At 38.9% G+C, this 27,598-nt stretch overlaps 3 protein-coding genes across 3 annotated transcripts; 1 reads left to right on the forward strand and 2 right to left on the reverse strand.

Annotated features, from left to right (window-relative positions):
• Positions 1 to 227: 227 nt before the first annotated feature.
• LOC131939307 (uncharacterized) lies at positions 228 to 2,355 on the forward strand. Its single transcript, XM_059297529.1, has 3 exons — positions 228 to 694; positions 1,438 to 1,553; positions 1,693 to 2,355. The coding sequence occupies exons 1-3, from the start codon at positions 544 to 546 to the stop codon at positions 1,732 to 1,734; spliced, it is 309 nt and encodes a 102-aa protein (XP_059153512.1). The 5' UTR covers positions 228 to 543; the 3' UTR covers positions 1,735 to 2,355.
• Positions 2,356 to 3,015: 660 nt separating this feature from the next.
• LOC131939303 (staphylococcal nuclease domain-containing protein 1) lies at positions 3,016 to 12,440 on the reverse strand. Its single transcript, XM_059297524.1, has 21 exons — positions 12,316 to 12,440; positions 10,466 to 10,615; positions 10,021 to 10,144; positions 9,772 to 9,853; positions 9,328 to 9,488; positions 9,161 to 9,252; positions 8,616 to 8,774; positions 8,409 to 8,515; positions 8,235 to 8,325; positions 7,970 to 8,058; positions 7,693 to 7,819; positions 7,426 to 7,508; positions 6,595 to 6,778; positions 6,326 to 6,467; positions 6,083 to 6,195; positions 5,647 to 5,835; positions 5,320 to 5,455; positions 4,708 to 4,901; positions 4,517 to 4,624; positions 3,976 to 4,221; positions 3,016 to 3,804 (listed from the first exon to the last, which is right to left on the reverse strand). The coding sequence occupies exons 1-21, from the start codon at positions 12,364 to 12,366 to the stop codon at positions 3,739 to 3,741; spliced, it is 2,694 nt and encodes an 897-aa protein (XP_059153507.1). The 5' UTR covers positions 12,367 to 12,440; the 3' UTR covers positions 3,016 to 3,738.
• A 4,130-nt stretch (positions 12,441 to 16,570) lies between these two features.
• LOC131939308 (mitochondrial amidoxime-reducing component 1) lies at positions 16,571 to 27,565 on the reverse strand. Its single transcript, XM_059297530.1, has 9 exons — positions 27,450 to 27,565; positions 25,170 to 25,280; positions 23,520 to 23,632; positions 22,703 to 22,879; positions 22,129 to 22,300; positions 21,578 to 21,718; positions 20,439 to 20,503; positions 19,360 to 19,434; positions 16,571 to 16,720 (listed from the first exon to the last, which is right to left on the reverse strand). The coding sequence occupies exons 2-9, from the start codon at positions 25,278 to 25,280 to the stop codon at positions 16,603 to 16,605; spliced, it is 972 nt and encodes a 323-aa protein (XP_059153513.1). The 5' UTR covers positions 27,450 to 27,565; the 3' UTR covers positions 16,571 to 16,602.
• Between the last annotated feature and the right edge of the window lie 33 nt (positions 27,566 to 27,598).

Below are 27,598 nucleotides of genomic sequence, written 5' to 3' on the forward strand. Positions count from 1 at the left end.
CTCCAAGTTCGAATGTAAAAATATTTTGAGCTAACAGAAAAAATGTTGGGACCAAATGTGGGGTAGTTGTTAGTGTTGCTTGACTCAGAATGAATGTTGCAGTGTTGAGCTCATGGTGTGGAGTGTGTGGAAACACTGATTTGATAAGGAATTTGTACATTCCTAAATGTTACTCCAGGAAGGAGAGAAATAAAATATTCCTTTTAAATAGGTATTCTAAATGAGCCGAAAAATTTAAGCCGGTTTTAAAAATTTTTGGTCGCGTTGCGGCATCGCGCGGCGGTCCGACCCCATAATACATACGCAATTAGAAACCACTGATTTAGAAAGAAGAATGGTAGCTCTGTAAGATGGTATAACTTTGCCAGCTGTATAATATAATTAAATGCTAAAAATGTTCAATTTAAAATTTTAAAATGATTTTTTTCCATGAAAAAATAATTTTACAGCCGCCAAAGTTGTATATTCCGAAAGGGCATCCAATTTGCCATAAAACTGTTACGATTTAATGAACACTCCATGTATGGGGTCGGACCGCAGTAAATGAAACCAATGTATACAAATCGCGACGACCCGCATCTAAATTTCGCCGGCTCGAGTCAAGATTGTGTTGAATTCCGGAACACCCGACCTCGGTTCAGAGCAAGATTTTGTGTTTATTCGTTGATTACGGTGGATTTAAAAACACGTGCAGGTAAGTTGAATGCATATTATATTACTAGCTATATTCTATTTATTTATGATTAACTGCTGCTTTAATACATTTGAATATTAGTGTCCGCTTATAGGTAATTGCTCCACGCTTAAAAAAAAAATTTCCAAAAAATTATCTAACCTTTTTTAAAAGTCAGTTGTATTTAATTTATGGTCACTGAAATAAAAAAGGAATGCGCAATTAAATCAAAAAGATGTTTAAAAGGATGATAGAATTTAATTTGTTTTAGTAAATTATGTTAGTTAATAACATCGGCCGATTAAACTATCAATATTTTGTCGATATTTCAAGCCGATTGTCCGCCATGTTTTTTTTACTTTCTCGTAGTGTTGGGTTCAACTATTATATTACCGCAGCGGTTAACAGCATACTTTCAATTTATTGTAGCATTGTTTTCTTTTTGTCTTTCCTAATTTCATAGTTAACTATTCTATATATGTGCAGTAGTTACATTAAATTTTAGAATATTACGATCTTTTAAATTTTTTATCTCTAGATTTATTGTAAAGGTGACTTAAAATAACATGTAGCCCCCCTTCCATAATAGTTTAGTCCAAAGTTGTTTCTAGATTTAGTCTAGATCTACTTAGATTAGTTAGATTCACTATTGCTTTCATGTTAATATTTAGATCTAGTAGTATAACTATCTATAGTGCTTACATTTAATATCTAAAAAGCATTGAGCAGCCTTACTTTTAATATTATTATTATTCTATTTACAGAGCAAGATATTAACATGAAAGAAAGGGGAAACTCATTGGCCTACCAAAAATTTTGTATTGTTGTGAAAGCAACAACAGGACTCCTGAATACTTTTGAAGGAAACCATATGTCAAATGTTAGTATTGTATGCACTTTGCTTATTATTTATAATGATGTAATGTTACATGATTGATATTTAAGTTGGTATAAAGATATACAGGCCTGTTATATAAGTCAGTATATTTGAAATGCTAATTAATTGTTTTTATTCACAGACATTTTCTATACTCTGGACCAATGGAAGGATCCCTTACTAGATTCCATAATTTGATCTGTAACCTTGAAGAAGACAAACTCAACCAGGATATTGACTATTAATTACAATGCTACCCAACCTCATAGAGAAATTTCCCAATCAGGATATTGACCTGTCTTTTTGAACCTGCTCTAAGATTTCTGATAATTGTATAAGTTAGGACCTAGACATTTCCAGAAGTTGACTTTGATCAATAACTAACTAGAAGAAATAAATATACTAGTAACAAGTAAATTTATGCTAAACAAGTCATGATTAGGAACCAGAGTAACAAAACTAGATGAACATCACAACTCTATTAGGGTAATTTAAAAAGAATTTCAGTTTAATTAGTTATCTTACTTCGTCAGTTTTTAAAATGCATGGAATTTCTTCTTATTATAGTATATAAGTAAAGAAGTAGTATAGTTATTTAGTTTTTTATAACAAAGTAATGCTAACATGTTTCCTACACAATTTATATTACTTTCTTAAAAGTAAGAACACTTTTTGCAAGATGTTAGGTAATGAAAATTCTTGATTTTGGGCGTTAAGGAAGGATGCCTTGTATTGTTTTGCAGAATGATTATTTTATGTCTCTGTGTTTATTATATATTAAGAACATCATGTGCTTTAAGTTGGTGTAAAATTTGTTAAGATACCTTACTTAAATATTTTTTAATAATTTTTTGAAAAAGGATGAAATTTCTAATTTTTATAAACTGACCTTGCTGAATCTGGTCTCGCTAATTACTTTCTTTATTAATTCTTTACCTGCTTATTTTATATTAACATGGTTTGAATTTCCTTTCTTAGAACATTTATATTATTAATGTGGCTTAATTAGTTGATTTTCTATGATTTTTTAAAAATGACTGTAAATTAACTTTTTGTCTCCCTTTTCGTACTTCGGTAAAATTGTGCTTTGGCTCATTTTTATGTGAATAAATTTTCTATTTATATCTGTCTGACTACCTTGAAAAAAATTGGGTTTGCTATTTGTATTACTGGCTGTGTGTGCAAGAAATTTGAGAGTTCTAACTTAGTTATTGTAGAAGTTAGTAGGGGTCTCAAATAGACCCTTTACTGTTCAAAAAGCGAACGCATTTTTTAAGTTTTAAAAAATTCATAACTTTTTTAAAAATGGACATACATCAATAAATTTGGTGTTTCTGTTCTGATGAAAACAGTCTCTATCAGGTGGAAGTGTTAAATTTTATTTAATTTCATTATAAAAATTTCATTTTGAATACCTATTTTAAAGCTGTTCTGTTACTATATTTCAAATATTAACAAAAACACATTTAGTTTCAGCACAGATTTATTTGGCAAAACAAGTGTATTTATTTTTGATCCTGTCAAAAGAAAAATCTAAATGCAATATTTTTTTACAATTAAAACATCTCACAGTTGCATGTATACTTAAAGATAAAACATGAAAAATGCATGCTCTCGTTAGTTAGCTGTGCTAAAACTTTTGATTCCCTTAACCATTTGAGTGCAGAATACAGTCAGAAAACATGTCAATAGGTTTCAGCAAGAGATCCATAAAGTAAGTTGATTGGAACAAACTTTCTACACATTTGCACAAGAAAACTTAACAACAATGCTGCATTCCTTTGAGTCAACATAAACAATGTCAAAGGTTACACTCCTCACCAAATTTATGTCCTGGGCAAACAACCAAAAAGGTCTTACACTGGAGGAAACCTCCGTAGGGAGGACAATAGGGATACATGAATAAATAAAGATTTTCTGACTGCATTGCTCTATTTAAAGTAATAGAGTAGGAAGATGGCTCTATTATAAATTAATTAAAATGCCTAGCGAGTACTTGTGTAGGAGACATCAGTCTACATTGTTCTAAGCTCAGTACACAGCCCATCAACTGATTTCCATGGGGAGCTGGCAGTGTGGTTGTACAAATTGCTGAATGGTGTTGAACTGACTGCATAATGAACTAGCAACAACACAGACAAATTAGAAAACTAGAATGAACTCGTGTTAGCATAGATTTTTCCCACCACTAGCGGGTATACCCAAACTCTCTGGCTTCATCTTCTCGGAAATCTCCGTAACGCCACAGGTTTTTCTGAAAATAATCAGTGATGGATTTCTTCATTTTCAAAAATAAAAGTAAATTCATATGAGCATATTGTATCAGCTGAGTTAAAGAGGTTCAATAAGACAGGATTTGAATTGTTAAGTCCTTTAAAAATAAAGTTCCTTACAGAAGATGAATGTAGTATTTGTAGTTACTCACCCTCAATCTTTTAGCTTCCTCCTGGGCCTTCTGGTACTCAGAAACCAACTTGGAGAGTCTCTTCTCTTTGCGTGCTTCAACTGTCATGTAACCCTCAGTCACCAACCCTGTGGCCACATCATCTTCTGTGTCTGAGTGTTTCAATGACACAAAATCTGGGCTTCCACGATACTCAATGTTCAACAGCATTGTCTTGTTTATTATGTCATTGTAGAGAGCATCAACTGCATCTTGCTTGGCTTCTTCCTGTTAAAATGGTAGATCATTTTGTCATGAAAACAATTCAAACCTACACAATAAAAAATATCTGATTTCATTAAAATTATATGATTAGCCCACTCCATAAGCATGAAATCAGTGATTTTTTTTTCCTCTTTTGAATAAAACAGGCAAAGCTAAATTGTTTTACAAATTAATAAAGAAATTGGTTGGCTCTAAAGTATTATTGGTATCAAGATATAATATTGAGCCCATCTTTGATGTCAGCATAAACTTAAAACAGAGATTATCAAAGTGCCAGAAAAAAGTTTTAAAAACTTACATCATTGGGAACAGTGACACATGCTAGAGAATACTCAGTGGCTTGTGGAGGTAATGTCCTGAAGTTTGATGGTAATGCACACAAACCAGAAACTGGGGTCTTCTCTCTCTGGTAAAAAAAAATTATTGAACATGCATACTTTGTTGTGTTATTTCAAAACTTTACCTCTACCCAACAAACGTTAGACTTACATTTCCATAATCAATAAAAAGTACTGTTGCGGTACTGCCTTCTATTTTTTCAATTTTAGCTCTGTACCACTGGTTATCATCTGAAAAGCGGGCAGTGCACAGATCTCCCTTTTTAGCCACATAGGATCCAGGTAGTGGTGGGTTTGATTCCATCTCTTGTCTCAAATCATCCATCAGCTTCTCAAGCAAAGACCCTGCAATACAAAGATGGTGTGTAACCACGTACAGAGACCCTACAATAGATAGTGACTAGTCATTTGTTACTTGCTGCTTTAAGGTCAGGTTAAGTAATCTGTAAAGAAAAGTGGATGGGACGGGATGGCGTGGTTGAATAGTAGAGCGTACGACTGCTAACCACAAAAGCCTCCAGTTCAAATCTCAAGTACACCCAGCTCTGATGTTTCAATTTAGGCCACAGAAACAGGTAAACTCTACTTCAATTGTTCCATGGGCTGTCAGGTAACTAAAGAGAAGTGGATCTAAACATGAACTTACACAACTAGTACACAACTATTCAAATTGATTTAGAAAACAGATTTTACTCAATACTAATTGTTCAAGTCAATAAAACATTGAAAGAAAAAAACTCAAATGAAAACGTGCACTACTAACCATTATCAACATTCTGAACGTAAAAAGTAAGTTCATTTGTGACTTCTGTGACAATAACTTTCCTATAGCTGATCTTTCTTTCTGCTGGCTCCTCTTCTATTTTCACTTCTTTTTCTTCCACATAATCTGCCCATATCTAAAAATAAAATTAAATTAAGCACAACTAAAACAAGTAAAAAGGAGTATTGTGCACTGCTTAGTTCAATTCAGACAAAGCGTTGGATGTATATGTCTGCATATACTATAAAAAGTTTGAATAAGAATTGGGATTAATCATCATAATGAACTGTAAGTAAAGCTTATAAAAAATGAATGTAGCTGGATTACTTTTAATTTTTCTTCTTTAGCCTTGGCTTCTTTCTCCAGTAAAGTTTTGTAGCAAGAGCTTTTTTCTGCAGTGAAATGGACCTTGGCAAGACCAGCTTCTACCAAAGCAACAGACAAATTGACCCCATCAACATACAACCAGCCTATAAAGTTGCCACCTTTGTCAATGCCTTCAACTTCTACTTCCACCTGAAATAAGGCACAAACTGGTAACATCAATACTGAAACTAGACAAAACTAAAAATAATATCTTCAGCTAAAAGAAAACTGGTTCAACTCAGACAAAGCGTTGGATGTAAATGTCTGCATAGATGAAAGTTTCAATTTTCATAAGATGTGCACAAGTCATCACAGTGAACAAGTTATTTCCCTTTACTACAAGTGTATGTGAGAAAGGATAATGCAATAAGAACTAGACAGAAGAATAAAGACCCACCTCTCTTTGAAGACACATTTCTTTGGTAAACAACAAGGCCTCCTCACCAAATGGTTCAGCCTGAATATTCTGACCACTTGGAAGACCTCTGGCTCCTTTAGGACACTCAATTCCTGTTGGAACAGTTTATAGCACTATTTACCTGCCCTAACTGCCTGACAACAAGACACTGGGGGGAAAGGATATACAAAGGGACACAGACATTTGACAATGTATGTCTGATGAGGGTGCTGTAAAAACTACCTGAGATAAGTAATGTGATGAGGCAGGTTTCCTTGGGTAGATACAATCTTAACCTAGATCCACTAGCAATAAATTCAACAACAGCTTCTGATTTTCCAGCTCGTTGTAAAAATGGTAAAAACTGTTTGGCTTTTGGAACATCCTGAAATTCAAAACATAAACAATTTTAACACAGCAAATGTTTGATTTTTCTTGCATTAAAATTGCATTTGATTGATATTTTTATGTCTATAGTCCCTCCAAACGTGACAAAGTGTATAAAAACTTACCCCTGAAACATCAGCTACCCTGTGGATCGGAGCTTCTTTCTTACTGTGTAGCCCCACTCCTTTCTTAACAGCCCTTGCTTCAGCAGCCAACAGTTCATCATAGTGTGAGGACCTCTGGTCATCATCCTGACGATATCGAATCACTGTAGCCAGACCTTTGCTGACAAGCGCCTCCGCAACATTGCTGAAATATTCACAACAAAATATAGTCACAGAATAAATTCACAAAACTAACCTTAATTTAAACAAGTTTGTACAATATGTCAAATACTTTTGGCAAATCCATAAAGGAATGATATTTTTAACCCCATACTGGCCTAAGCTGGCAAGTATTTTCTTGTGTGGCTTAGGAAACTGTTTTATTGAACTTTTTCTATTTCTAGCTGTTAAATTTTCTTCAATTTGTAAATGTTAAGAAAGTGTTTGGATACTACTGGCAATATAATTATTGAACTTAAAATGTATAAGACACTTTGATAAATTAGGCTTTGAATATAATGTAAATATAATAGTAATATTAAAAAGTTGTCTCAGTGACTACATTCATATTGTTTTAGCATTTTAAATACTGAAATTGAGGTAAAACTGTGGTTTTAAAGTTTTTCTAGGCTTAATATTTTTTTCTTTGCAAATCAGTAAGATATTTAAATGCAAACAATTTTAACTAGCACTATGTTCCCCTATAATGATTTCTGCTTCAATTTTTAAATGCAGATGGATATTTTACAATAATTTTCTAACATATCCCGCTTGAAAAATTTACAGACAATTAACCAGACCAGGGTTAAGATCAGACAATATTTGTAAATTGCACATAACCAAAGCACTTACATTCCTCCTATGGTAACAGTACAACAGGTTTTTTCAGCAAATCCTTGATTTGGTGGTTGAATGTAATCAACTTCAACATTCACCTTAAAAATAAGAAATAGTATTAAGTCAAACTCAGCATCATTAATCTACTTCCATGGTCATAAATGGGGATGCTGGGATTGGGAGCTGTTGAATCAGCTTCATCCTAATAATGATCCCCATCTGGTTGAACTCTCAGCGCAACTTTAACTGACTGCAGTTAGTTGAATATAATGTCATAATCACCTTCTTCCCAATCAGTTTTTTCCTAAGGAATTCTCGAGCTTCAAACATGTAAGGAATGTCATACAGAGGTCTTGCTCTCTTATTACTGTTTTCTTTTACTGGAGCGTCCCCTTGTGATTCAGCTTGCCTGTTAGTATAAACATTGACACCTTAATAGGTCTTAAGATTTTTATTTTTATTGAAAATACTTAAAAACATCTTTAAGCTTTTGCTAAGTACTGCATAGAACTGCATTTAACACCAGATATTTGGCACTGAAGAGATTAAGAAAGCTTACCTAGGTGGTCTAATGCTGGCAAGAAATATTTTTTTGAAGCTGTTTTCTAATTTTACCACAAGGCCATCTCCATTTACAACTTCAACAACCTTAAAAAAAATTATGTTAAAATTATAACATCATGGAGTAATCTTTTGAAGAAACTATAGCTGTAAAAGGTAGTATAAACATCTATAAATTATTAGCGCTACTGTTCTCAGTAAATCACCATCAAATTCTCTGAAGTTCTCAATTGCTTTAATTAAATGATTCAAGAAAATAGTACCTTTCCGCTAAATGACTTGTCTTTAATATTGACAGAGGATTCAGAAGGCTTATAGTCTTTCCATATCCTCAGCTTTTTATCTTTGGCTATTCTAAAAAAAAAAATTTGTGGAGTATTAAAAGCCAAAGTATTCTTCAAAAATGAAGTGAGACAAATGTTTGGTCAGATACCTACTTTTCAGCAGCTCTAAGTTTATCAGCACCCTGAGTAACAACCCCCATAGACCAGTCTACACAGCGAGCAAAACCTTCTTTTAATAAAAACTCTGTAATGTTGCCATTCTGAAACAAAATAAAATCATCATTTATCAACTGTCACAAGAAAAGACATCCTGTAGCTTGCTCGTACAAAGTGAATCATAGTTTGTCAATCAGTACTCACTGGGTGCATGACAGTTCCGAGTAAATTTTGATTTGAGACACCTTCCAAAATAATTTTCACATCCTTCTGAAGCAACCGAGACTCTGTGAAAAATTTAGCTTCTTCCATGAAAGGTTCTGGAACTTGTTTTCCATCAGCATCTTGCTTGTTCATGGGACACTGGGAACAACATTTTTATTTAGAGCAATTCTAATCCACTGTCTAATGTTAAATGAAAGCTTAAAAAGCCATCTGCTTGCTGATAATAAACTCAATAATAAAATAAATTCAATAAAATTTACTTCCATTGTGTAACACCAAACAGGTAAATAACGCATAAGGCATAGCTGTTGCAAGATTTTTGGATAAAACTTAAAAAATACATAATGTGATTTTACATACATTTCTTGAGAAAACACAAGACTGTTTTTATCTCATCCATATCAAATGTCCACATAAAAATGTGGTGACCAATATACATCATTGGTTTGTAGTTTTTTAACAGTATAACTGTTGTTAAAAAATTCAAAATGAAAGCCAACTATATAACCAATAACAGAACATACCTTGATCCCAGCCAACATGACAGTGACATATTCAAATGTGGGTAACAGGAAGGCCCTCACAGTGCAGCCATCTCTAACATGCTCAATAACAGCTGTCAAGAGAAAAACTGGTTGTAGAGACCTACTCAAGTATTAGCATAACACATAATAATTTGAAGGAAACTTACCATCTATTGGCTTATTGTGGTGGGAATCAACAAAATGACGTGGATTATCAATGACCCACTTGATGTCTCGTACGTGCTTAGATGCTTCACCCTCTGCATGCTTGCCTTTGCCGGCTGCCCGAGCTGCTTCTTCAAGCTGTGCTAACCTTTGCTGGGCTGGGCTAGACAGAAATAGAAACATTGCTAAAAAAAAAATTAAAATAGCATGTTTAAACATACTTTACCCATTAATGACATGATAGAGCATATTTTAAAAAAGCTAATTCTTAAATCTCTATTAAGAAAGCTCATAGATAACTTGTATTGGTAATAATGTTAAAACTCTGTAAATATCTTTTCTAGAATGTTCTACCACAATATGTACAATTTGAATGCAAAAACTATGGACATTTAAAATCTGGTGCAGTAAATTGTTTAAAAAACCAATAATCAAATAAAACCAACTCGTCATTTTTCAATCCAGTTTTCCTAACATCAACTAAACCCTCTGCAATCAAAGATTCTGTGACATTCTCTCCATTGGTATCTGGAAGTATAAAAAAAAAAACATTTGACAATGGCGGTTAAACATTTTCTTTTAATATGCAAGAAATTAATAATTGGTAATAGATTCACTTTATTAATTTACAGTTTAATTTTGTAAAACTTTTGCCAAAAACCAATACAAAAAACAACACATCAGTGCAAACAGACCTTTTCCAAGATAGATAACCCCATATTCCCTGCCAGTTCCTGGAACTTTATATTCAACAGTGAAAACAACTTCCTTGCCCACTAGTTTTTTGCGAAGATACTCACGAGCCTCCCATGCCCATGGCTGATGAATAACAGAAACAACTATGTTTACAATTTATTATATATATATATATATATATATATATATATATATATATATATATATATATATATATATATATATATATATATATATATATATAGGCCTATATATATATATAGGCTATTATTTTAAATATATGTATATTTATTTATATATATATATCTATATTTATCTATTATGTATGTAAGTACATGAATGTATTTACGTGGGAGTAATTATTGAGATAAATAAAAATACACTAGTATGCATGAAGGCATTATCTTGATATTTTAAAGTAATGAACTTAACAATGAGCCTTACTTCATCTTTAGTCTCTGTTGAACTTTCAACATTGGGATTGGCTCTTCTTGCTAATTTAGGAGCTGTTATATTTGAAAGGCAAACAGTCCGTTCAGGTGGTGGACCACCTTTAGGCTGACCTCTTAACACTACTGTATCACCTGATAACACCTGTCAAGAGTTAAATTGATTACTACATTATTATAATAAGTAGTCAACAAAATACAAATATGACTTGCTATTGTCAATGTTACCCCTCCCCTAACCCAAGCCCTACAAACCCTAATTTCTAACCATTAGGCCCAAAGCTAAAAATCTAAGTATCCAAACTGCTAACAACACACCTGTTTTTATATACCTACTAATTAATATCTAGATTTCTAAATATCTATTCTTCAGCACTTCCATCCTATTCTTTTAAATGTAAGCCTTTTTTAAAGGCTTTTTTAATAGGCCTACTGAGTTTTAAGTTGGGTGGTGCGTCTATTCAATTTTTCAGCATTTGTAATGAAAAGCCTACTGCTTTATTATTTGTGGTCACATTTTGTGTCCCAAATAATTAGTCTGATATAAATAAAAACACTAGAATCTAGATCTAGAGTCTAGATCTAGAGTAAAGTTCCACGCGCGGTTAAAACACCGGTGCGATCATCGCCTGTTTATCGCTTCGTACAATATTTGTTTTGATGTTTTATACGAAACTACCGATATCTGCTGTAAACCTGTCCATTTCTAAATATATCCAGGTCAAATTCTTTTGTTTTTCTCCTTCTGGAAGTCGAGTTTTTTAATTTTAAAGTTTCGAGGTATGACGTCGTAGGCGGTTCTAGTTCCCCCTATGAAAAACACTAGGTCCCGGATGAGATGAATAAAACCAACCAATCAAAGCTTTTTATAACTAGGTTAACTATAAATAGCTTCTACAATATATGCGGGACACTGTACATACGATAGATAAGGCTAATAAAGCAACCTGATAGGTAAATAGGGGTGGCCGCAGCTTGGGTGTCGATTACGGTGGTTTCACATCGCTGCGTAACCAACGACTTGAGCTAGACTAGCCTAGTTCTAGATGCTCTATATTTCAAACTAAGCCTAGAATCTGTATACTTTCTATTTTTTTCTGCTGTTTTAAATTATTTCGATCATCTACTTCTTCTAAATCTAGTTTGTGTCTCTACATACAAGCATATCTAAGCAAATGTTACGTTATGTCTTTTAGTGGTTGTTACGTCCCTTTGTTATGATTATTATAGTTGCGTCCCTTGAGTCATCACTGGGTCAACTTTTAATGTCTTTAATTAATTTAATTAACATGTTTTTAATTATTATTTTTGCAATCTATTAATTAATAATACAATCAACAACACGTTTAAGTGTGTAAAATATTTATTTCAATTATTAAAATTGGATCAAAACGTATACAATACGCTCGTTGGCAAGCAGGTTCTTGCGTACGCAGGCAAAAAAAAAAGGGAAAAAAAATATCGCAAGGAGGGACGTCACTAAAACATGAATATCTTAAATACTATGCGTAGGAATACAAAATGACTCATACATATTACAGTAGAATGGCAGCGGAGTAATACAGTGCTTTCGGTTTGTTTCTGTGTGAAACGGTTATAAAATAGCGCCCGATGAAAATCGGGAATTTGGAATTTTCCGCTATGTGTGACCGCGCGTGGAACTTTACTCTAGTCTAGATCTAGATTCTAGCTGTGAAATTTGAAAATCATGAGCTAGCTGTACTGTAGCATAAATATGGGATGACTTAAATTTAACGTGTTATAGCCTACATTCTTAACATTAGTCACATTCGAGAATAATATATAAAGGAATGTTTCCTACATACTCTCAATCAAAGAAATTACCTGTTTAACAACAGCTTTTTGCACAACTGCTGGCGTTGATGGGGCAGTCATCTTCGTCTTTATGGTGGTGACGAGAAAAGGAAATGTGCTTAATTTTATCACGTGACAAACTTTTGTGTTTTGAAAGTAAAAGAGTAATTAATTTAGTTATTTCAGTTGTGCGATTATATATGCTTTTAAGTATGTTTTTTAATAAATGTAGTAGTACAAAAATATTTTGAATACTAAAAAAAAGTACCAAATTAATATCTTTATATGAAATATTGAAAGAAGAGGCGAATTAAGGAGTTACAGCGAAAGCGACCGGCACTTCGAACATTGGTATGATGATGTGGCGACTTAAACGGTGATGAATGAAATTGATCTCCCCATAATAAGTGTCACAATATGCATACGGCCGATATAAAATAAAATTAATCTATCAATGGCTAATTTCTTTCTTTACATTACAACTACAGAAGCACCTTTTTCTTCTGTGTTGAGCACAGTTTAGGCAGATTAGGCCCGTCGGTAGAGTCTGCTAGCCTGGACTGGGGACTTAATAAGTTAATTCATATTGCCTTATGCGAATGTCCTGTTACAATATGAAACCAAACACGTCACAATGTTACCGAACACGTCACAATGTTGACTATGTGCTAAGATTACTCCGAACAGATGCATTCAAGCATAAGCAAAGCTTATTAGATCTAGATTTAGTCTCCCATAAGTTTCAGTGTAGAAAAGAGCTTGTCTTGAAGTCTTGAGTTAACCTAAAGGTTTCTTCCATTGCGCCTCATCGGCCCTGTGTTTTGTCTTTGCGTGATCATAAGAATGTTTTCGAAATGTTAATTGGGTCAATTGTGTAACTTTATTTAAATGTTAAAAGTTTTAAGAAAAGATGGGTAGTCTGTCTGTTTGTCAGCTCGTGCCGAATGTCTGTGCAACAGACAAGAATGATAGAGCAGTGGTTAAACTACGACAGACAGATCTTACACAGACTAGGTGAACCCTGTTGCATCACACGTAAGTAGATAATGCTGTCAATGTTTTCTATTTTTAGCGCAATTTCCATTCTGGAGAATTGCGTTTATTAACGCGTCATTTCTGGGAATGGATGGATGGATGGATGAATGAATGTATGGATGAATGTGTGTCCGGGCTTTAAGTCGTATCTCCTCCTCAACGAAGCAATATCGATGACTAGTTCCAAAGCAATTATGTTAAGCAAGTTACAAGAATGAGCATAGGCCATAAAAATTCCGGGTTTCTTTCATGTATTTCCCGGAAAAGCCAAAAAACCTCGAAAAAAAGCAGTTTTTGGCCCATATCTCGTCAACCAGACCATTTAGCGACTTGAAACATGTACCAATCGATTCCTGCCATAATTTAGAGCAATATTGCCGAAGAAAGTTTTCAAAAATATCCTCTCGTTTGGTCACAAATTTTAAAATTACAAAAACACCTACAAACCGATTGTTCTTCTAGCTTGAACGCATCCCAGCATTATACGTCAGAGCTATTTTTAGATAACATAAGGAAATTGCGCATAAATGTCACTAGACTTTTTTAATTAACTTGTTTTAAAAATGGGATAGTTTAGCCAGTGAATGTTTTTAAAAACTCTTCAGCATTATAGAAAATCTTACCATTTCAACTTGCACTAAAGGCGTGTGACGTCATCAACAATATTTATTGACGTTTATTTTGCTCAAACGGAGTAAAAAAAAAATTGTCACCATTCTTTTTCTTTCTCGCCTTTGTATTTTAAAACCACCCCACCGAGCTCATGGATTATGTATCTCCGTCTGGTGGGCTTGGATTATCGGGTGACACTCGTCACTTGTATCCACATCCAACAGCATATTAGCTAACATTAGTCAGCCATGTTGTGTATAGGTGCCTTCATTTACCTTGAGTTGAGTACACATATAACCATACAGATGCCCATTTTCCCAAAAAGACCCCCACTGCCCTAAAAATGCTAGCAGGGGAGACTACGTGTGAAGCCATCCCCCCAACCAATATATAAGACGTAATTTATGGACGACCCCCCCCCCCCCCCACACACACACACCCAAGGCATCTTTGTTAAAGATTAATTTAGGTGTCCAAAAAATAATAATCAATTTAAGGAAAACAAAATGGTTTATTTGTATTGCTTGTTCTGATTAGGCAACACAAAACTAGATCTACAATGATGATAATAAAGATGTTTAGTGTTTACACGTTCCGTTATCAAATGGCAGGTTGCTCTAGAACTTGCTTACAGTACAACATGTAATCACAACAAGCTTACCAACAAAACAAGGAGAAATTAACATTTGCCCTCATAAAATGATTGTTTTATTTTACGCTGGCTTAGGTCTGATATGAAAAACTATAGAAGACATCCGTGTAGAGAGGAGAAAAAAATATTAAAAACAAAAACAAACTAACAAAAATAACCCGTCTCTACTCATATTTCTACAAGAGGTTCGAAAAGTCAGGAAGGTAAATCTACAAACGGTGTTAGGTTAATTTTTAAAACGAAATAATTTTAAACTGCTAAGAACTAGATCTAAATAGTGTGGACTAATGAAGGTATTTTTTTTTTACTTTTTAAAAAAAAAATCAGATAGATTTACCATTTTTAACAAATGTTTCCAGTTTAAACACATACAATTGATTTTTAGGGGAAAAACTAGTCAGAAACGCAGCCAAAATAGGACCATATCTGAATGTTTTAACAACCAACATCACTTTAGGATTAGGTGATTCTCTGAAATTATTTTTCTTACGTTTTGTCAGCAGAGTTTCTTCCAGGCATCGTTTCGGCCCCCCCCCCCCCCTCCCCCCCGAAGAAGAAGGTCTACCACCCCCCTCCCCTGAACGAAATGGAATTTATATTGAAAACATATACCTTTATCAATGTCCGCCCCCCCCCCCCCCCTGGAAAATGTTGTCCGCCTCCCCCCCACGAAAATATCAAGTCTCCCCCCTTCCGGAAAAAAAAGACTGGAAGAAACACTGTTTGTCAGCGGTTTTATAATGGTAATTAAATAAGCGAGGAACTTATATTGAAAGTCATTATGCCGTTTATTAAAGTAGAAAGTTGGCTTTAAATGTTTGGCCATGAGCAGAGTTTCTTCCAGGCATCTCTTCGGGGGGGCTTCGCCCCCCCGAAAAATTTTTACCGCCCCCCCCCCCGAACGAAATGAAATTTATATAATTTATATAGAAAATATATACTTTTAACAGTGTCCGCCCCCCCGAAGAAAGTTTACCGCCCCCCCCCCCGAAGATTTCAAGTGCCCCCCCGGAGAAAAAAGTCTGGAAGAAACACTGGCCATGAGATGTTAATTTTAAACGTGCTAACATCTCTGTCAAATACAACTGGGTAAACTGCACCATTCAACTGTAGGATTTGAGAATGTGTACGCATGCGCAATGTTACGCTGCCAGCTTTATGTGAGTAGAGGATTAGGTTAATATTAGATACGCTAAACCTAAACCCAGTGGTTTATGCTGTAGGGAAACCGGATTAGTTGTACCCAGAGTTTCTTCCAGGCATCTCTCCGGGGGGGGCTTCGCCCCCCCCGAAAATTTTTTACCGCCCCCCCCCCCCCCGAACAAAATGAAATTTATATAATTTATATAGAAAATATATACTTTTAACAGTGTCCGCCCCCCCCCCCCCCGAAGAAAGTTTACCGCCCCCCCCGAAGATTTCAAGTGCTCCCCCGGAGAAAAAAGTCTGGAAGAAACACTGGTTGTACCACAATCTGGGTCAAATGTGATTGAGGGTTAGTGGTAGACAGTAGCCGGCCAACATAGCCGGAAATAGACGGCCATCATAGCAGGCAATAGACGGCCACCAGAGCAGGCAATAGACGGCCATCATAGCAGGCAATAGACGGCCACCATAGCAGGCAATAGACGGCCATCATAGCAGGCAATGGACGGCCACTCAGCAGGCAATAGACGACCAACAATAAACAAACTGATACAGCACAGTGTTTTTAGAACGTGACCCACTTAGATAAGACCAATACATTGTTCCCAGTAACCAGAACGTCATGGAGATCTCAATAAACAACTGAACTCCTGGGATCGAATTCACCCAGCTCTGACAGGTTGAGGTTGTATTTAAATTGTAACAGAACTTTTTGAAATACATAAGACTAACTACAAGACTAATTACAAGACCAGCTACAAGACTAAATACAAGACCAACTACAAGACTAAATACAAGACTAAATACAAGACTAACTACAAGACTAAATACAAGACCAACTACAAGACTAACTACAAGACTGGAGATTTTATTCAAGATTCTTTCCTCAAGACGTAGACCGGATCTCCGACTTGTATGGAGCCAGCGACATCTAGCGAGACGTAGAGGCCAAATATTGGGGCAGCACCGTACGGCTGGCGGCACCGGAACCTGGGAAGTTAAGGTGGATTGTTTGTCTGTCTGTTTGTTTTTTATTTTATTTTAAAAGTAATAATTCAATTCTGCATGAATTAAATTGGAGTATGTTTCGCTCATTGTTTATATTTGAAGCACATCGTCACAAAAGTCAGCACCCCCCCTAAGGATGTTACGTCATGAGTAGCTCGAGGATGGGATTTTGTCAGATTGTCAGGCCTTTGTGCCCCCCCCCCCCACACACACCTCCCCCTCTAGCGACGCCCCCATGAGACAAGTGTCTGTTCTATCAGAGCCGGCGTTAGGAATACGCGGGGCCTAGGGCCAACCATCCGCGCGGGGCCTTTCCATTATATATATATATATATATATATATATATATATATATATATATATATATAGGCATATATATATATATATATATATATATAGGCCTATATATATATATATAGGCCTATATATATATATATATATATATATATATATATATATATATATATATATATATATATATATATATATATATATATATATATATATATGTATAAAGGCCTATATAATGTGATGTACACATAATAACACAAATGTTTTGGAGTTTATAAGCTAATGTCAAACTTTCCACTATAATAACAGATTTTTATCTCTCCCTTGTATTAACCCAATGTTCGTAGTTTTTTTTTCCTTTGCTAAGATATTAAATCACTTTTGACAGTTATGTCATTCATACCAAATCACTTAAGAAAATTTAATCATGTGCCGAATAATTTGGAAAATAAAGTTTACAATACAGCGAACTCGGCCTGATGTATCAAAACAGTATAGACTTTAAAATTTGTTTAGAATTCATACAATATTTTAAAACCAAAAACATTATTGTCTTAATTATTGAACGGGTGAATCCTTAAGGTGACACAACATAACAACAGTTTTAACTTTTTTCCAAAAAATAATAATAAATCACTCTGTTTAATGCTGCCTGATTTAGATCCTAAGGCGCCCCCCCCCTCGTTGCCCTCCTCCCACCCCTCTGCAGGCAACTGAATGTTAATTTTGTTATACCGGCCTACATATAGAGTTTCTTCCAGGCATCTGTTCGGGGGGGGGGGGGGGGGGACAAGCCCCCCCCCCCCCCCCGAAAACGAAATGAAATTTATATAATTTATATAGAAAACATATATTTCTAACAATGTCCACAACCCCCCCCCCCCGAAGAAAATCTACCGCCCACCCCCCGAAAATTTCAAGTGCCCCCCCCCCCCCCCCCCGGAGAAAAAAGTCTTGTAGAAACACTGTACATATACGACATTATACGACATCTACAACAAGAAAATCAGGACTAGAGTTCATCAGGTCACTAACTGTCTTTTACATACATCCCGTCGGCTCACTAAAAGGACGTCTTCTTGGGTCCACATACAATAGGGTATCTCTTTACAAAGGGGAGGTGTGACACTATTTTTGTATCGAATTACGGCCTGTCCCAGTTCAGGTGGGACTTACCAACATCGACCGTGGCCTCAGTTATAACAATCAACAACGTCGGCGTTCGACCATTTAGTTTTTACCAATTGAATTCAGCAACAATTTTTTTTTAAGTTTACGAACTAATTCAGATAACAATGACATTGCTGAAGAGCGGGGCCCCTTCAAGCGCGGGGCCTATGGCGACCGCCCCGTTCGACACCCCCTAACGCCGGCTCTGTGTTCTATACACAATGTGGTTCAACCCCCCCCCCCCCCCCCCCCCCCACTCGCCCGTGTCGCCTTTTGAGACATTTTTATTGTAAAACAACACCAGAACATTCTAGAAATATTTCATTGCACTCTTGTCCCAGAAAACATCATTTAAAAAATATATTTGAGCACAAGGCTGAGTTTGATGACGTGTCACCAAACACAAACGTGACGTCATAGTTGAGACACCTGATGACGTGTCACCAAACACAAACGTGACGTCATAGTTGAGACACCTGATGACGTGTCACCAAACACAAACGTGACGTCATAGTTGAGACACCTGATGACGTGTCACTAAACACAAACGTGACGTCATACTTCAGACACCTGATGACGTGTCACCAAGCACAAACTTGACGTCATAGTGCAGACACAGCGTGGTTGAGTTCAGTCAAGTCATACCGTCCAACATCTGGTATGTTCGTGGTGTGTATAGTAGTCGGGAATAACATTGTCAAGTTTCATCGAAACTAATCAATACCAAATTAATTAATACCAGTCTCTTAGATAAACACCAACACCCCCCATACACAACGATGAAAGCAACACAGAGGCGTAGCGAGGGGGGGGCGGGGGGGGGACATATGTCCCCGGGCGCCGACCTTAGGGGGGGCGCCAAATTGAAAGTTTGAGGGGGGGGTGCAAATGAAAAGTTCGAGGGGGGGGTGCAAATCGAAAGTTTGAGGTGGGGGTGCAAATGAAAAGTTCGAGGGGGGGGGTGCAAATCGAAAGTTTGAGGGGGGGGGGTGCAAATGAAAAGTTCGAGGGGGGGTGCAAATCGAAAATTTGCTCCCGAGGGGGGCGCCAAATTGAAAGTATGTCCCCGGGCGCCGGGAAGGGTCGCTACGCCTCTGAAGCAACATGATACGGGCGCACCATACTGGTAAAAAAGCAATAAAGATAAAGACAATATTTACGTCTTTAGTAAAGCTAGCGGCTGTCTGTCTTCACTGAATTCAGCTGTAGTGGGTTCAATGGTTGTTATCAAACACCTGTCAAATTAAACAAATTTAACACCTGCCTAATTAAAGTTTTTAAACAAATGTCTAATTACATTTTTTATAAATGTGTCTAGTTAAAGTTGTTGAACACATCCAACCCTAGTTGAAAGGAAATACAGACAGTAGGAGAGGCATAAGATTTAAGCACGCAACTAGATCTCCTTGTTATAGCTCTACACCAGGGGTTCCCAACCCTGTGCCCGCGGGCGCCATGGCGCCCGCTGAACGATATTTATGTGCCCGCCTCTCACTATTCGACAAAGACAGAATTTTTTTCATAAACATTATTTTAAAATATGATTTATTTTTATTCCTTTGTTACAGTTTTAATTTTTTTTTTTTGACTGCCTAGGTTTATTAAATATGTTCAATACTTGTCCCAACTTGTCTAGCGGCGAGCCAGACTGCACTATTTACGTTTTGTAAATACACCTCTCTGTGTGTTGGTCAATGCAATTTGAAAAAAAAAAGCCAAATAATTTTATTATTTAGAAACATTTTTGTTTATTATTCATTAATACATTATGACTATAAGAAAATAAGAAAAAGAAAATAAATTATGGGAAAATGACAAGTTATGGAAGGAGTATGTCGATTTAAAATAGGTGGTGCCCGCCACCCTACCAATATTTTAGAATTTGCTCTAGAGTAAAAAAAAAAAAGGTTGGGAACCCCTGCTCTACACCATACAGATGCGATACATTATTATTAACAGTTTAGTGACCAGCCAGTGAATACCTCAATGAAGTCTGACAATTAATAAACAGGAATATCAACGTCATTTACATACAAGCTAGACAAAAATAATTGTAAAGACAAATAAATATGATTATACACCTAGGACCCACCCCTAACACACACACAAAAGTGTGGGCCCTACCCCTAACATACAAATGTGTGGGCCGCGGGCCCCATGCCCCACCCCTATCACACTCTTTAAAACCAGTATAGACTCAACATTCTAGAACCAAACGACTGAACATTCTGGAACCTACCTACGGCACGGCTCCACGGCATGGAATAAAGTCACGTGACCAATTTTAACGGCTGCCCAGTTGTCCTGTGATCAAATTAAACAAGAGTCAACAACAGAATGATGTGTTTGGTCGTTATGTCAGTGTTGTGTTGTTTATATTTTCTTGTTATGTCGGCGTTGTGTTGCTTATATTGTGTTGTTATGTCGGTGTTGTGTTGCTTATATTGTGTTGTTATATCGATGCAGTGTTGCTTATATTGTGTTGTTATGTCGGTGTTGTGTTGCTTATATTGTGTTGTTATGTCGGTGTTGTGTTGCTTATATTGTGTTGTTATGTCGGTGTTGTGTTGCTTATGTTGTGTTGTTATGTCGGTGCTGTGTTGCTTATATTGTGTTGTTATGTCGGTGTTGTGTTGCTTATATTGTGTTGTTATGTCGGTGTTGTGTTGCTTATGTTGTGTTGTTATGTCGGTGCTGTGTTGCTTATATTGTGTCGTTATGTCGGTGTTGTGTTGCTTATATTGTGTCGTTATGTCGGTGTTGTGTTGCTTATATTGTGTTGTTATGTTGGTGTTGTGTTGCTTATATTGTGTTGTTATGTCGGTGCTGTGTTGCTTATATTGTGTTGTTATGTCGGTGTTGTGTTGCTTATATTGTGTTGTTATGTCGGTGCAGTGTTGCTTATATTGTGTTGTTATGTCGGTGTTGTGTTGCTAATTTTGGTGAACTGAAGGAACTAATAATGTAATTATTTTGTTCCTTAGATTGCTAGTAGCTTATGTGCTAACTGAACACAAATATTGATTTGTTCATTAGATCGCCAGTAACTTATGTGCTAACTGGCAGCTAACTGAACACAAATATTCATTAATTCATTAGATCGCTAGTACGTAGGTAAATCAACGAAGGAATTTTATGCGGGAAGTTTAGCTGAACTAACTTTGTGGCATGGGTTTGTTTATTTGATTTCAATTGAAAGATTAAGTTGGATGTTCAAATCCGAGACAGCGGTGTTTTGTTAGTAGTTAGGTTTTGCTGTGTTACTTACTGCCAAGTACGTGGGGTAAGTAAAGTACGACACAATCACAAGTCGCCACACACAACAACAACATCGTTTGTCACAGAAACAATGAAACAACAAACAGACGACAGACTTACCTCATCGAATGGCTCGCTGTTGTTGATGACGATGTTCGGCCGGAAGTTGACGCTAGACACGTGACCTGACACCTGGCTATTGACATGGTCCAATGACTTTGTTGTCGTGAGAAGGTAGGAGGTCAGGTAGGCGAAGATTGTCTGATTGGTAGGGAGGGGACAAAGACGTGTTTTAATAGGTATTTTAGTTTCCCGATTTCTTTTACTTTACTATTTTATTTTTTTATTGCATTCAGGCAGTGGCTTAGGCAGGATTATGCCGTGTTGGGTAAAAAATTCCTTACAACACCAAAAAATTCGTTACTAAACTAATAAGTTCCCTACACCAAGTTCCCTTCACCCAGTTCCCAACACCAAGTTCCCTAGACCAATATGCCTATAACAAGTTCCCTACACCCAGTTCCCTAGACCAATATGCCTATAACAAGTTCCCTACACCCAGTTCCCTAGACCAATATGCGTATAACAAGTTCCCTTCACCCAGTTCCCTAAACCAATATGCCTACAACAACAAGTTCCCTACACCCAGTTCCCTAAACCAATATGCCTACAACATCCCCGTCCCTGGCAGTGTTGGGCCAGTGCCTTGACCTCCTGTAGACGTCCCTCACACCCAGCTCTGGGCAGGAGAAAACCAGCGTGGCAGGACGCCGCAGGTAGCTTGAGATCCACTGCTCCGCCCCCTGCCCGCAGTAGACCACAGTTATCTTCTCCTTGCACCGCCTACAGGTGTAAAGACAGTCGTTAACGTCTTCGTTTGACTTGGTAGAATCTAAAAACACATCCGTCACAGAAGTGTCGCCATGATATATAAAACAAGTCTTTCTATATAACGTTAAAGAGATGACCACGCCCACCCAAAAGACTTGCTAGTGGTAAGTATAGCTGTCCCGCTGTTGAGGTATAGGAACAGTGTTTCTTCCAGACTTTTTCCATTTCGTTCGGGGGGGGGGGGGCGATATAGCCCCCCCCCCCCCTCGAAGAGATGCCTGGAAGAAACACTGTATAGGAAGTGACTGTTTTGGTAAAATGACCAGACTGGAAGATTGACCAGTTAAATTGCTAGAGATAGCAGGTGCTTTACCTACTACAACAGGACATGACCAGGACATGACCTTGACCTACCTGTACTGCAGCAGTGTTGGCGCCTGCAGGTCAGGTCTCTTGTCGAGGTGAAGGTCATCAAGACCTGGAGCCCGGAGCACTAGGTCATTGCCCTCACTGTGACACGTGACCAGGGTCAGTCTCGGCTCCTCTTTCATGGTGACCACCCGGCCAGCCTCGTCCAGGATCATCCACTGTCTGGGATAAGGAACAGGATAATCCACTGTCTGGGATAAGGTACAAGATAATCCCCTGTCTGGGATAAGGTACAAGATAATCCACTGTCTGGGGTAAGGTACAAGATAATCCACTGTCTGGGATAAGGTACAGGATAATCCACTGTCTGGGATAAGGTACAGGATAATCCACTGTCTGGGATAAGGAACAGGATAATCCACTGTCTGGGATAAGGAACAGGATAATCCACTGTCTGGGATAAGGAACAGGATAATCCACTGTCTGGGATAAGGTACAAGATAATCCACTGTCTGGGATAAGGAACAGGATAATCCACTGTCTGGGATAAGGTACAAGATAATCCACTGTCTGGGATAAGGAACAGGATAATCCACTGTCTGGGATAAGGTACAGGATAATCCACTGTTAGAGCTAGCCCACCTATGCTGAGTCAACCCACCTGTGACGAAGACCTTGAGATCTCACCATCAGGCCATGGCCACACAACAAACATTGACAGACCCACCTGTCCAGCCAACATTGACAGACCCACCTGTCCAACAAACATTGACAGACCCACCTGTCCAGCAAACATTGACAGACCCACCTGTCCAGCCAACATTGACAGACCCACCTGTCCAACAAACATTGACAGACCTACCTGTCCGACACGCCAAACGATGACAGACCTACAGGCGTACACTGTGCCTGCGACAGGCTGACTGCCCCGCAGGACTTCACAGGGTACATGTACAGGCTGTCTACTGTCCCTACCTGCAAACAGGGGACAGGCAACAGGAGTAGTGTGACAAACAGGGGACTCGATGATATCAATTAATTATATCAATTCAACAAATACAATGAACATCAAAAGCAGGCGTCCCTATACATGTCCTATCCTATATCCCTATTATCTATGGTGGGGGGGGGGGAGGGTGAATGTCCAGCAGCAACCTTTTTGGATTAGGGAAATGTAGGGATTAGGGGAGAGGTGGGTTATCGACAGGGGGTAATAGAAATAGATCTGAGGATAACGTTTGGGGGCGGGGAGTGGGGGGGGGGGTTAAAATAACAAGTGGGCAAAATGGACGGGGGGGGGGGGGGGAATTTCCTTCTCCCGAACTTGCAGGGTGATCCTACAGTACACTAGAGAGGTCCGTACGGCCGTACAAATGTCCCCACCTACTGACCGGACAAATGTACCCCCCCCCCCTTACTGGCCGGACAAATGTCCCCACCTACTGGTCGGACAAATTTCCCCACCTACTGGCCGGACAAATGTCCCCACCTACTGGCCAGACAAATGTCCCCACCTACTGGCCGGACAAATGTCCCCACCTACTGGCCGGACAAATGTCCCCACCTACTGACCGGACAAATGTCCCCACCTACTGGCCGGACAAGTGTCCCCACCTACTGGCCGGACAAATGTCCCCACCTACTGACCGGACAAATGTCCCCACCTACTGGCCGGGCATATGTCCCCACCTACTGGCCGGGCATATGTCCCCACCTACTGACCGGACAAATGTCCCCACCTACTGGCCGGACAAATGTCCCCACCTACTGGTCGGACAAATTTCCCCACCTACTGACCGGACAAATGTCCCCACCTACTGGCCGGACAAGTGTCCCCACCTACTGGCCGGACAAATGTCCCACCTACTGGCCGGACAAATGTCCCCACCTACTGGCCGGACAAATGTCCCCACCTACTGGCCGGACAAATGTCCCCACCTACTGGCCGGACAAATGTCCCCACCTACTGACCGGACAAATGTCCCCACCTACTGGCCGGGCATATGTCCCCACCTACTGGCCGGGCATATGTCCCCACCTACTGACCGGACAAATGTCCCCACCTACTGGCCGGACAAATGTCCCCACCTACTGGTCGGACAAATTTCCCCACCTACTGACCGGACAAATGTCCCCACCTACTGGCCGGACAAGTGTCCCCACCTACTGGCCGGACAAATGTCCCACCTACTGGCCGGACAAATGTCCCCACCTACTGGCCGGACAAATGTCCCCACCTACTGGCCGGACAAATGTCCCCACCTACTGGCCGGACAAATGTCCCCACCTACTGGCCGGGCATATGTCCCCACCTACTGGCCGGACAAATGTCCCCACCTACTGGCCGGACAAATGTCCCCACCTACTGGCCGGACAAATGTCCCCACCTACTAGCCGGACAAATGTCCCCACCTACTGGCCGGACAAATGTCCCCACCTACTGGCCGGACAAATGTCCCCACCTACTGGCCGGACAAATGTCCCCACCTACTGGCCGGACAAATGTCCCTACCTTCTGAAACATCTTCCTATGGCTGCAGCCAACGATGACCATCGATGTTAGCTTGACCAGCGACCCGGCCACGACGGCAGCCATGATGTTGTCTGGAACTGTTGGCAGCATCTGTGGAGGTGGGGGAACACAATCTGATGTTAGCTGCTGGTGTGGGGGAACACAACCTGATGTTAGCTGCTGGTGCTCTATGGCTGGGGGAACACAATCTGATGTTAGCTGCTGGTGTTCTATGGTTGGAGGAACACAATCTGGTGTTAGCTGCTGGTGTGGGGGAACACAACCTGATGTTAGCTGCTGGTGCTCTATGGCTGGGGGAACACAATCTGATGTTAGCTGCTGGTGTTCTATGGTTGGAGGAACACAATCTGGTGTTAGCTGCTGGTGTTCTATGGTTGGAGGAACACAATCTGATGTTAGCTGCTGGTGTTCTATGGTTGGAGGAACACAACCTGATGTTAGCTGCTGGTGTGGGGGAACACAACCTGATGTTAGCTGCTGGTGCTCTATGGCTGGGGGAACACAATCTGATGTTAGCTGCTGGTGTGGGGGAACACAATCTGATGTTAGCTGCTGGTGCTCTATGGCTGGGGGAACACAATCTGATGTTAGCTGCTGGTGCTCTATGGCTGGGGGAACACAATCTGATGTTAGCTGCTGGTGCTCTATGGCTGGGGGAACACAATCTGATGTTAGCTGCTGGTGCTCTATGGCTGGGGGAACACAATCTGATGTTAGCTGCTGGTGTGGGGGAACACAATCTGATGTTAGCTGCTGGTGTGGGGGAACACAATCTGATGTTAGCTGCTGGCGTGGGGGAACACAATCTGATGTTAGCTGCTGGTGTGGGGGAACACAATCTGATGTTAGCTGCTGGTGTGGGGGAACACAATCTGATGTTAGCTGCTGGCGTGGGGGAACACAATCTGATGTTAGCTGCTGGTGCTATATGGCTGGGTGAACACATCTGATGTTAGCTGCTGGTGTGGGGGAACACAATCTGGTGTTAGCTGCTGGTGCTCTATGACTGGGGGAACACAATCTGATGTTAGCTGCTGGTGCTTTATGGCTGGAGGAACACAATCTGATGTTAGCTGCTGGTGTGGGGGAACACAATCTGATGTTAGCTGCTGGTGTGGGGGAACACAATCTGGTGTTAGCTGCTGGTGTGGGGGAACACAATCTGATGTTAGCTGCTGGTGTGGGGGAACACAATCTGATGTTAGCTGCTGGTGTGGGGGAACACAACCTGATGTTATCTGCTGGTGCTCTATGACTGGAGGAACACAATCTGATGTTAGCTGCTGGTGTGGGGGAACACAATCTGGTGTAAGCTGCTGGTGTGGGGGAACACAATCTGGTGTTAGCTGCTGGTGTGGGGGGGGGGGGGAATACAATCTGCTGGTGCTCTATGGCTGTGGAGTTTCTTTCAGGCATCTTCAAGGGGGTGGTGGGCGCCTAACAAAATGTAGTTCTACACTAAATATATATTTTAACCAGTATGCGCCCCCATTCCTCCGACATCCGGAGACAAATGTCTGAAAGAAACAGTGGGTGTGATGGAGGGGGAATTTCTCGTTTCTGATGAGTACTTATTTTCAATGTTGTATCGCTATGATTTCATGGTTGACGGTCAAGTATGATGAATAGACGGCCATGTCTGATTAACAGACGACCAAATACTCTACTTACATTTAAGTTACAAAGCCGTTCCAAATCTGAGCTGTGCTATATTAAACATAAACAGGGCATTAGTGACCAATCAAAATACAGAAAATATTCACATACGGAGACAACCAATGAGAAGGCTACGATATAAATTGACCTATTTACTCAACATAAATTTTAGTAAATATAGGACTAATCTATGGACAAAAAAATTCCCATCAGAATAACAAATAATAAAACAGACATATTGGCAATTGGCAGTTATATACCGGATAAGCTTGAGTTTGTCATAGGGCCTATACTATAAATATGGGCAGTTAAATAAGCCCACCTAACATATGGGTAGTTATAACCCGCACATACAGCTGGTAGTTTTCTAAATAATACATAAAATCCACCGAACAACTCCATAAGTAGGCCTACTATAAATAATTGCGATGTTTTCAAGCAGATGAATTGGTGGGGTCAAGACTGACCCCATTTAAGTTGTGGACACACGCAGACTTAGATCTAAGGACAACTGTTAGAGGTCAATATCTGTGTAATTAAAAACTAATTAACACAGGCCTCTACAAGCAGCACGAAAAGAATAAGTTCAAAGGTTAAAATTACCTTTCAAGAAATCAAGAGTTACTTGGCCAGTCTAGGAACGCAGTGTGTAAGGAAAAGATAACTCGCGCAACCTACACAGACAAAGAGGGGTAATCCGCTGTTGCCGTCCTCTGCTGTATTAGATGTTTGCCAGTTGAACTTTTTAAAAT

Source organism: Physella acuta, unplaced genomic scaffold (assembly GCF_028476545.2).
Source record: "Physella acuta isolate Inbredline_101_S28 unplaced genomic scaffold, ASM2847654v3 ptg000273l, whole genome shotgun sequence".
Taxonomy (NCBI): domain Eukaryota; kingdom Metazoa; phylum Mollusca; class Gastropoda; family Physidae; genus Physella; species Physella acuta.

Coding starts and splice junctions, on each gene's coding strand:
- LOC131939308 (XM_059297530.1), bottom strand. CDS start 25,280: ATGCTGCCAACAGTTCCAGACAACATCATGGCTGCCGTCGTGGCCGGG. Junction 22,880..23,519: donor TCGTTTGGCGTGTCGGACAG/GTAGGTCTGTCA, acceptor TCCTTATCCCAG/ACAGTGGATGATCCTGGACG. Junction 22,301..22,702: donor CCAACACTGCTGCAGTACAG/GTAGGTCAAGGT, acceptor TTACACCTGTAG/GCGGTGCAAGGAGAAGATAA.
- LOC131939307 (XM_059297529.1), top strand. CDS start 544: ATGAAACCAATGTATACAAATCGCGACGACCCGCATCTAAATTTCGCC. Junction 695..1,437: donor GGATTTAAAAACACGTGCAG/GTAAGTTGAATG, acceptor TTCTATTTACAG/AGCAAGATATTAACATGAAA. Junction 1,554..1,692: donor AAGGAAACCATATGTCAAAT/GTTAGTATTGTA, acceptor TTTTATTCACAG/ACATTTTCTATACTCTGGAC.
- LOC131939303 (XM_059297524.1), bottom strand. CDS start 12,366: ATGACTGCCCCATCAACGCCAGCAGTTGTGCAAAAAGCTGTTGTTAAA. Junction 10,145..10,465: donor CAACAGAGACTAAAGATGAA/GTAAGGCTCATT, acceptor GTTATTCATCAG/CCATGGGCATGGGAGGCTCG. Junction 3,805..3,975: donor AGGAAGCTAAAAGATTGAGG/GTGAGTAACTAC, acceptor GATTATTTTCAG/AAAAACCTGTGGCGTTACGG.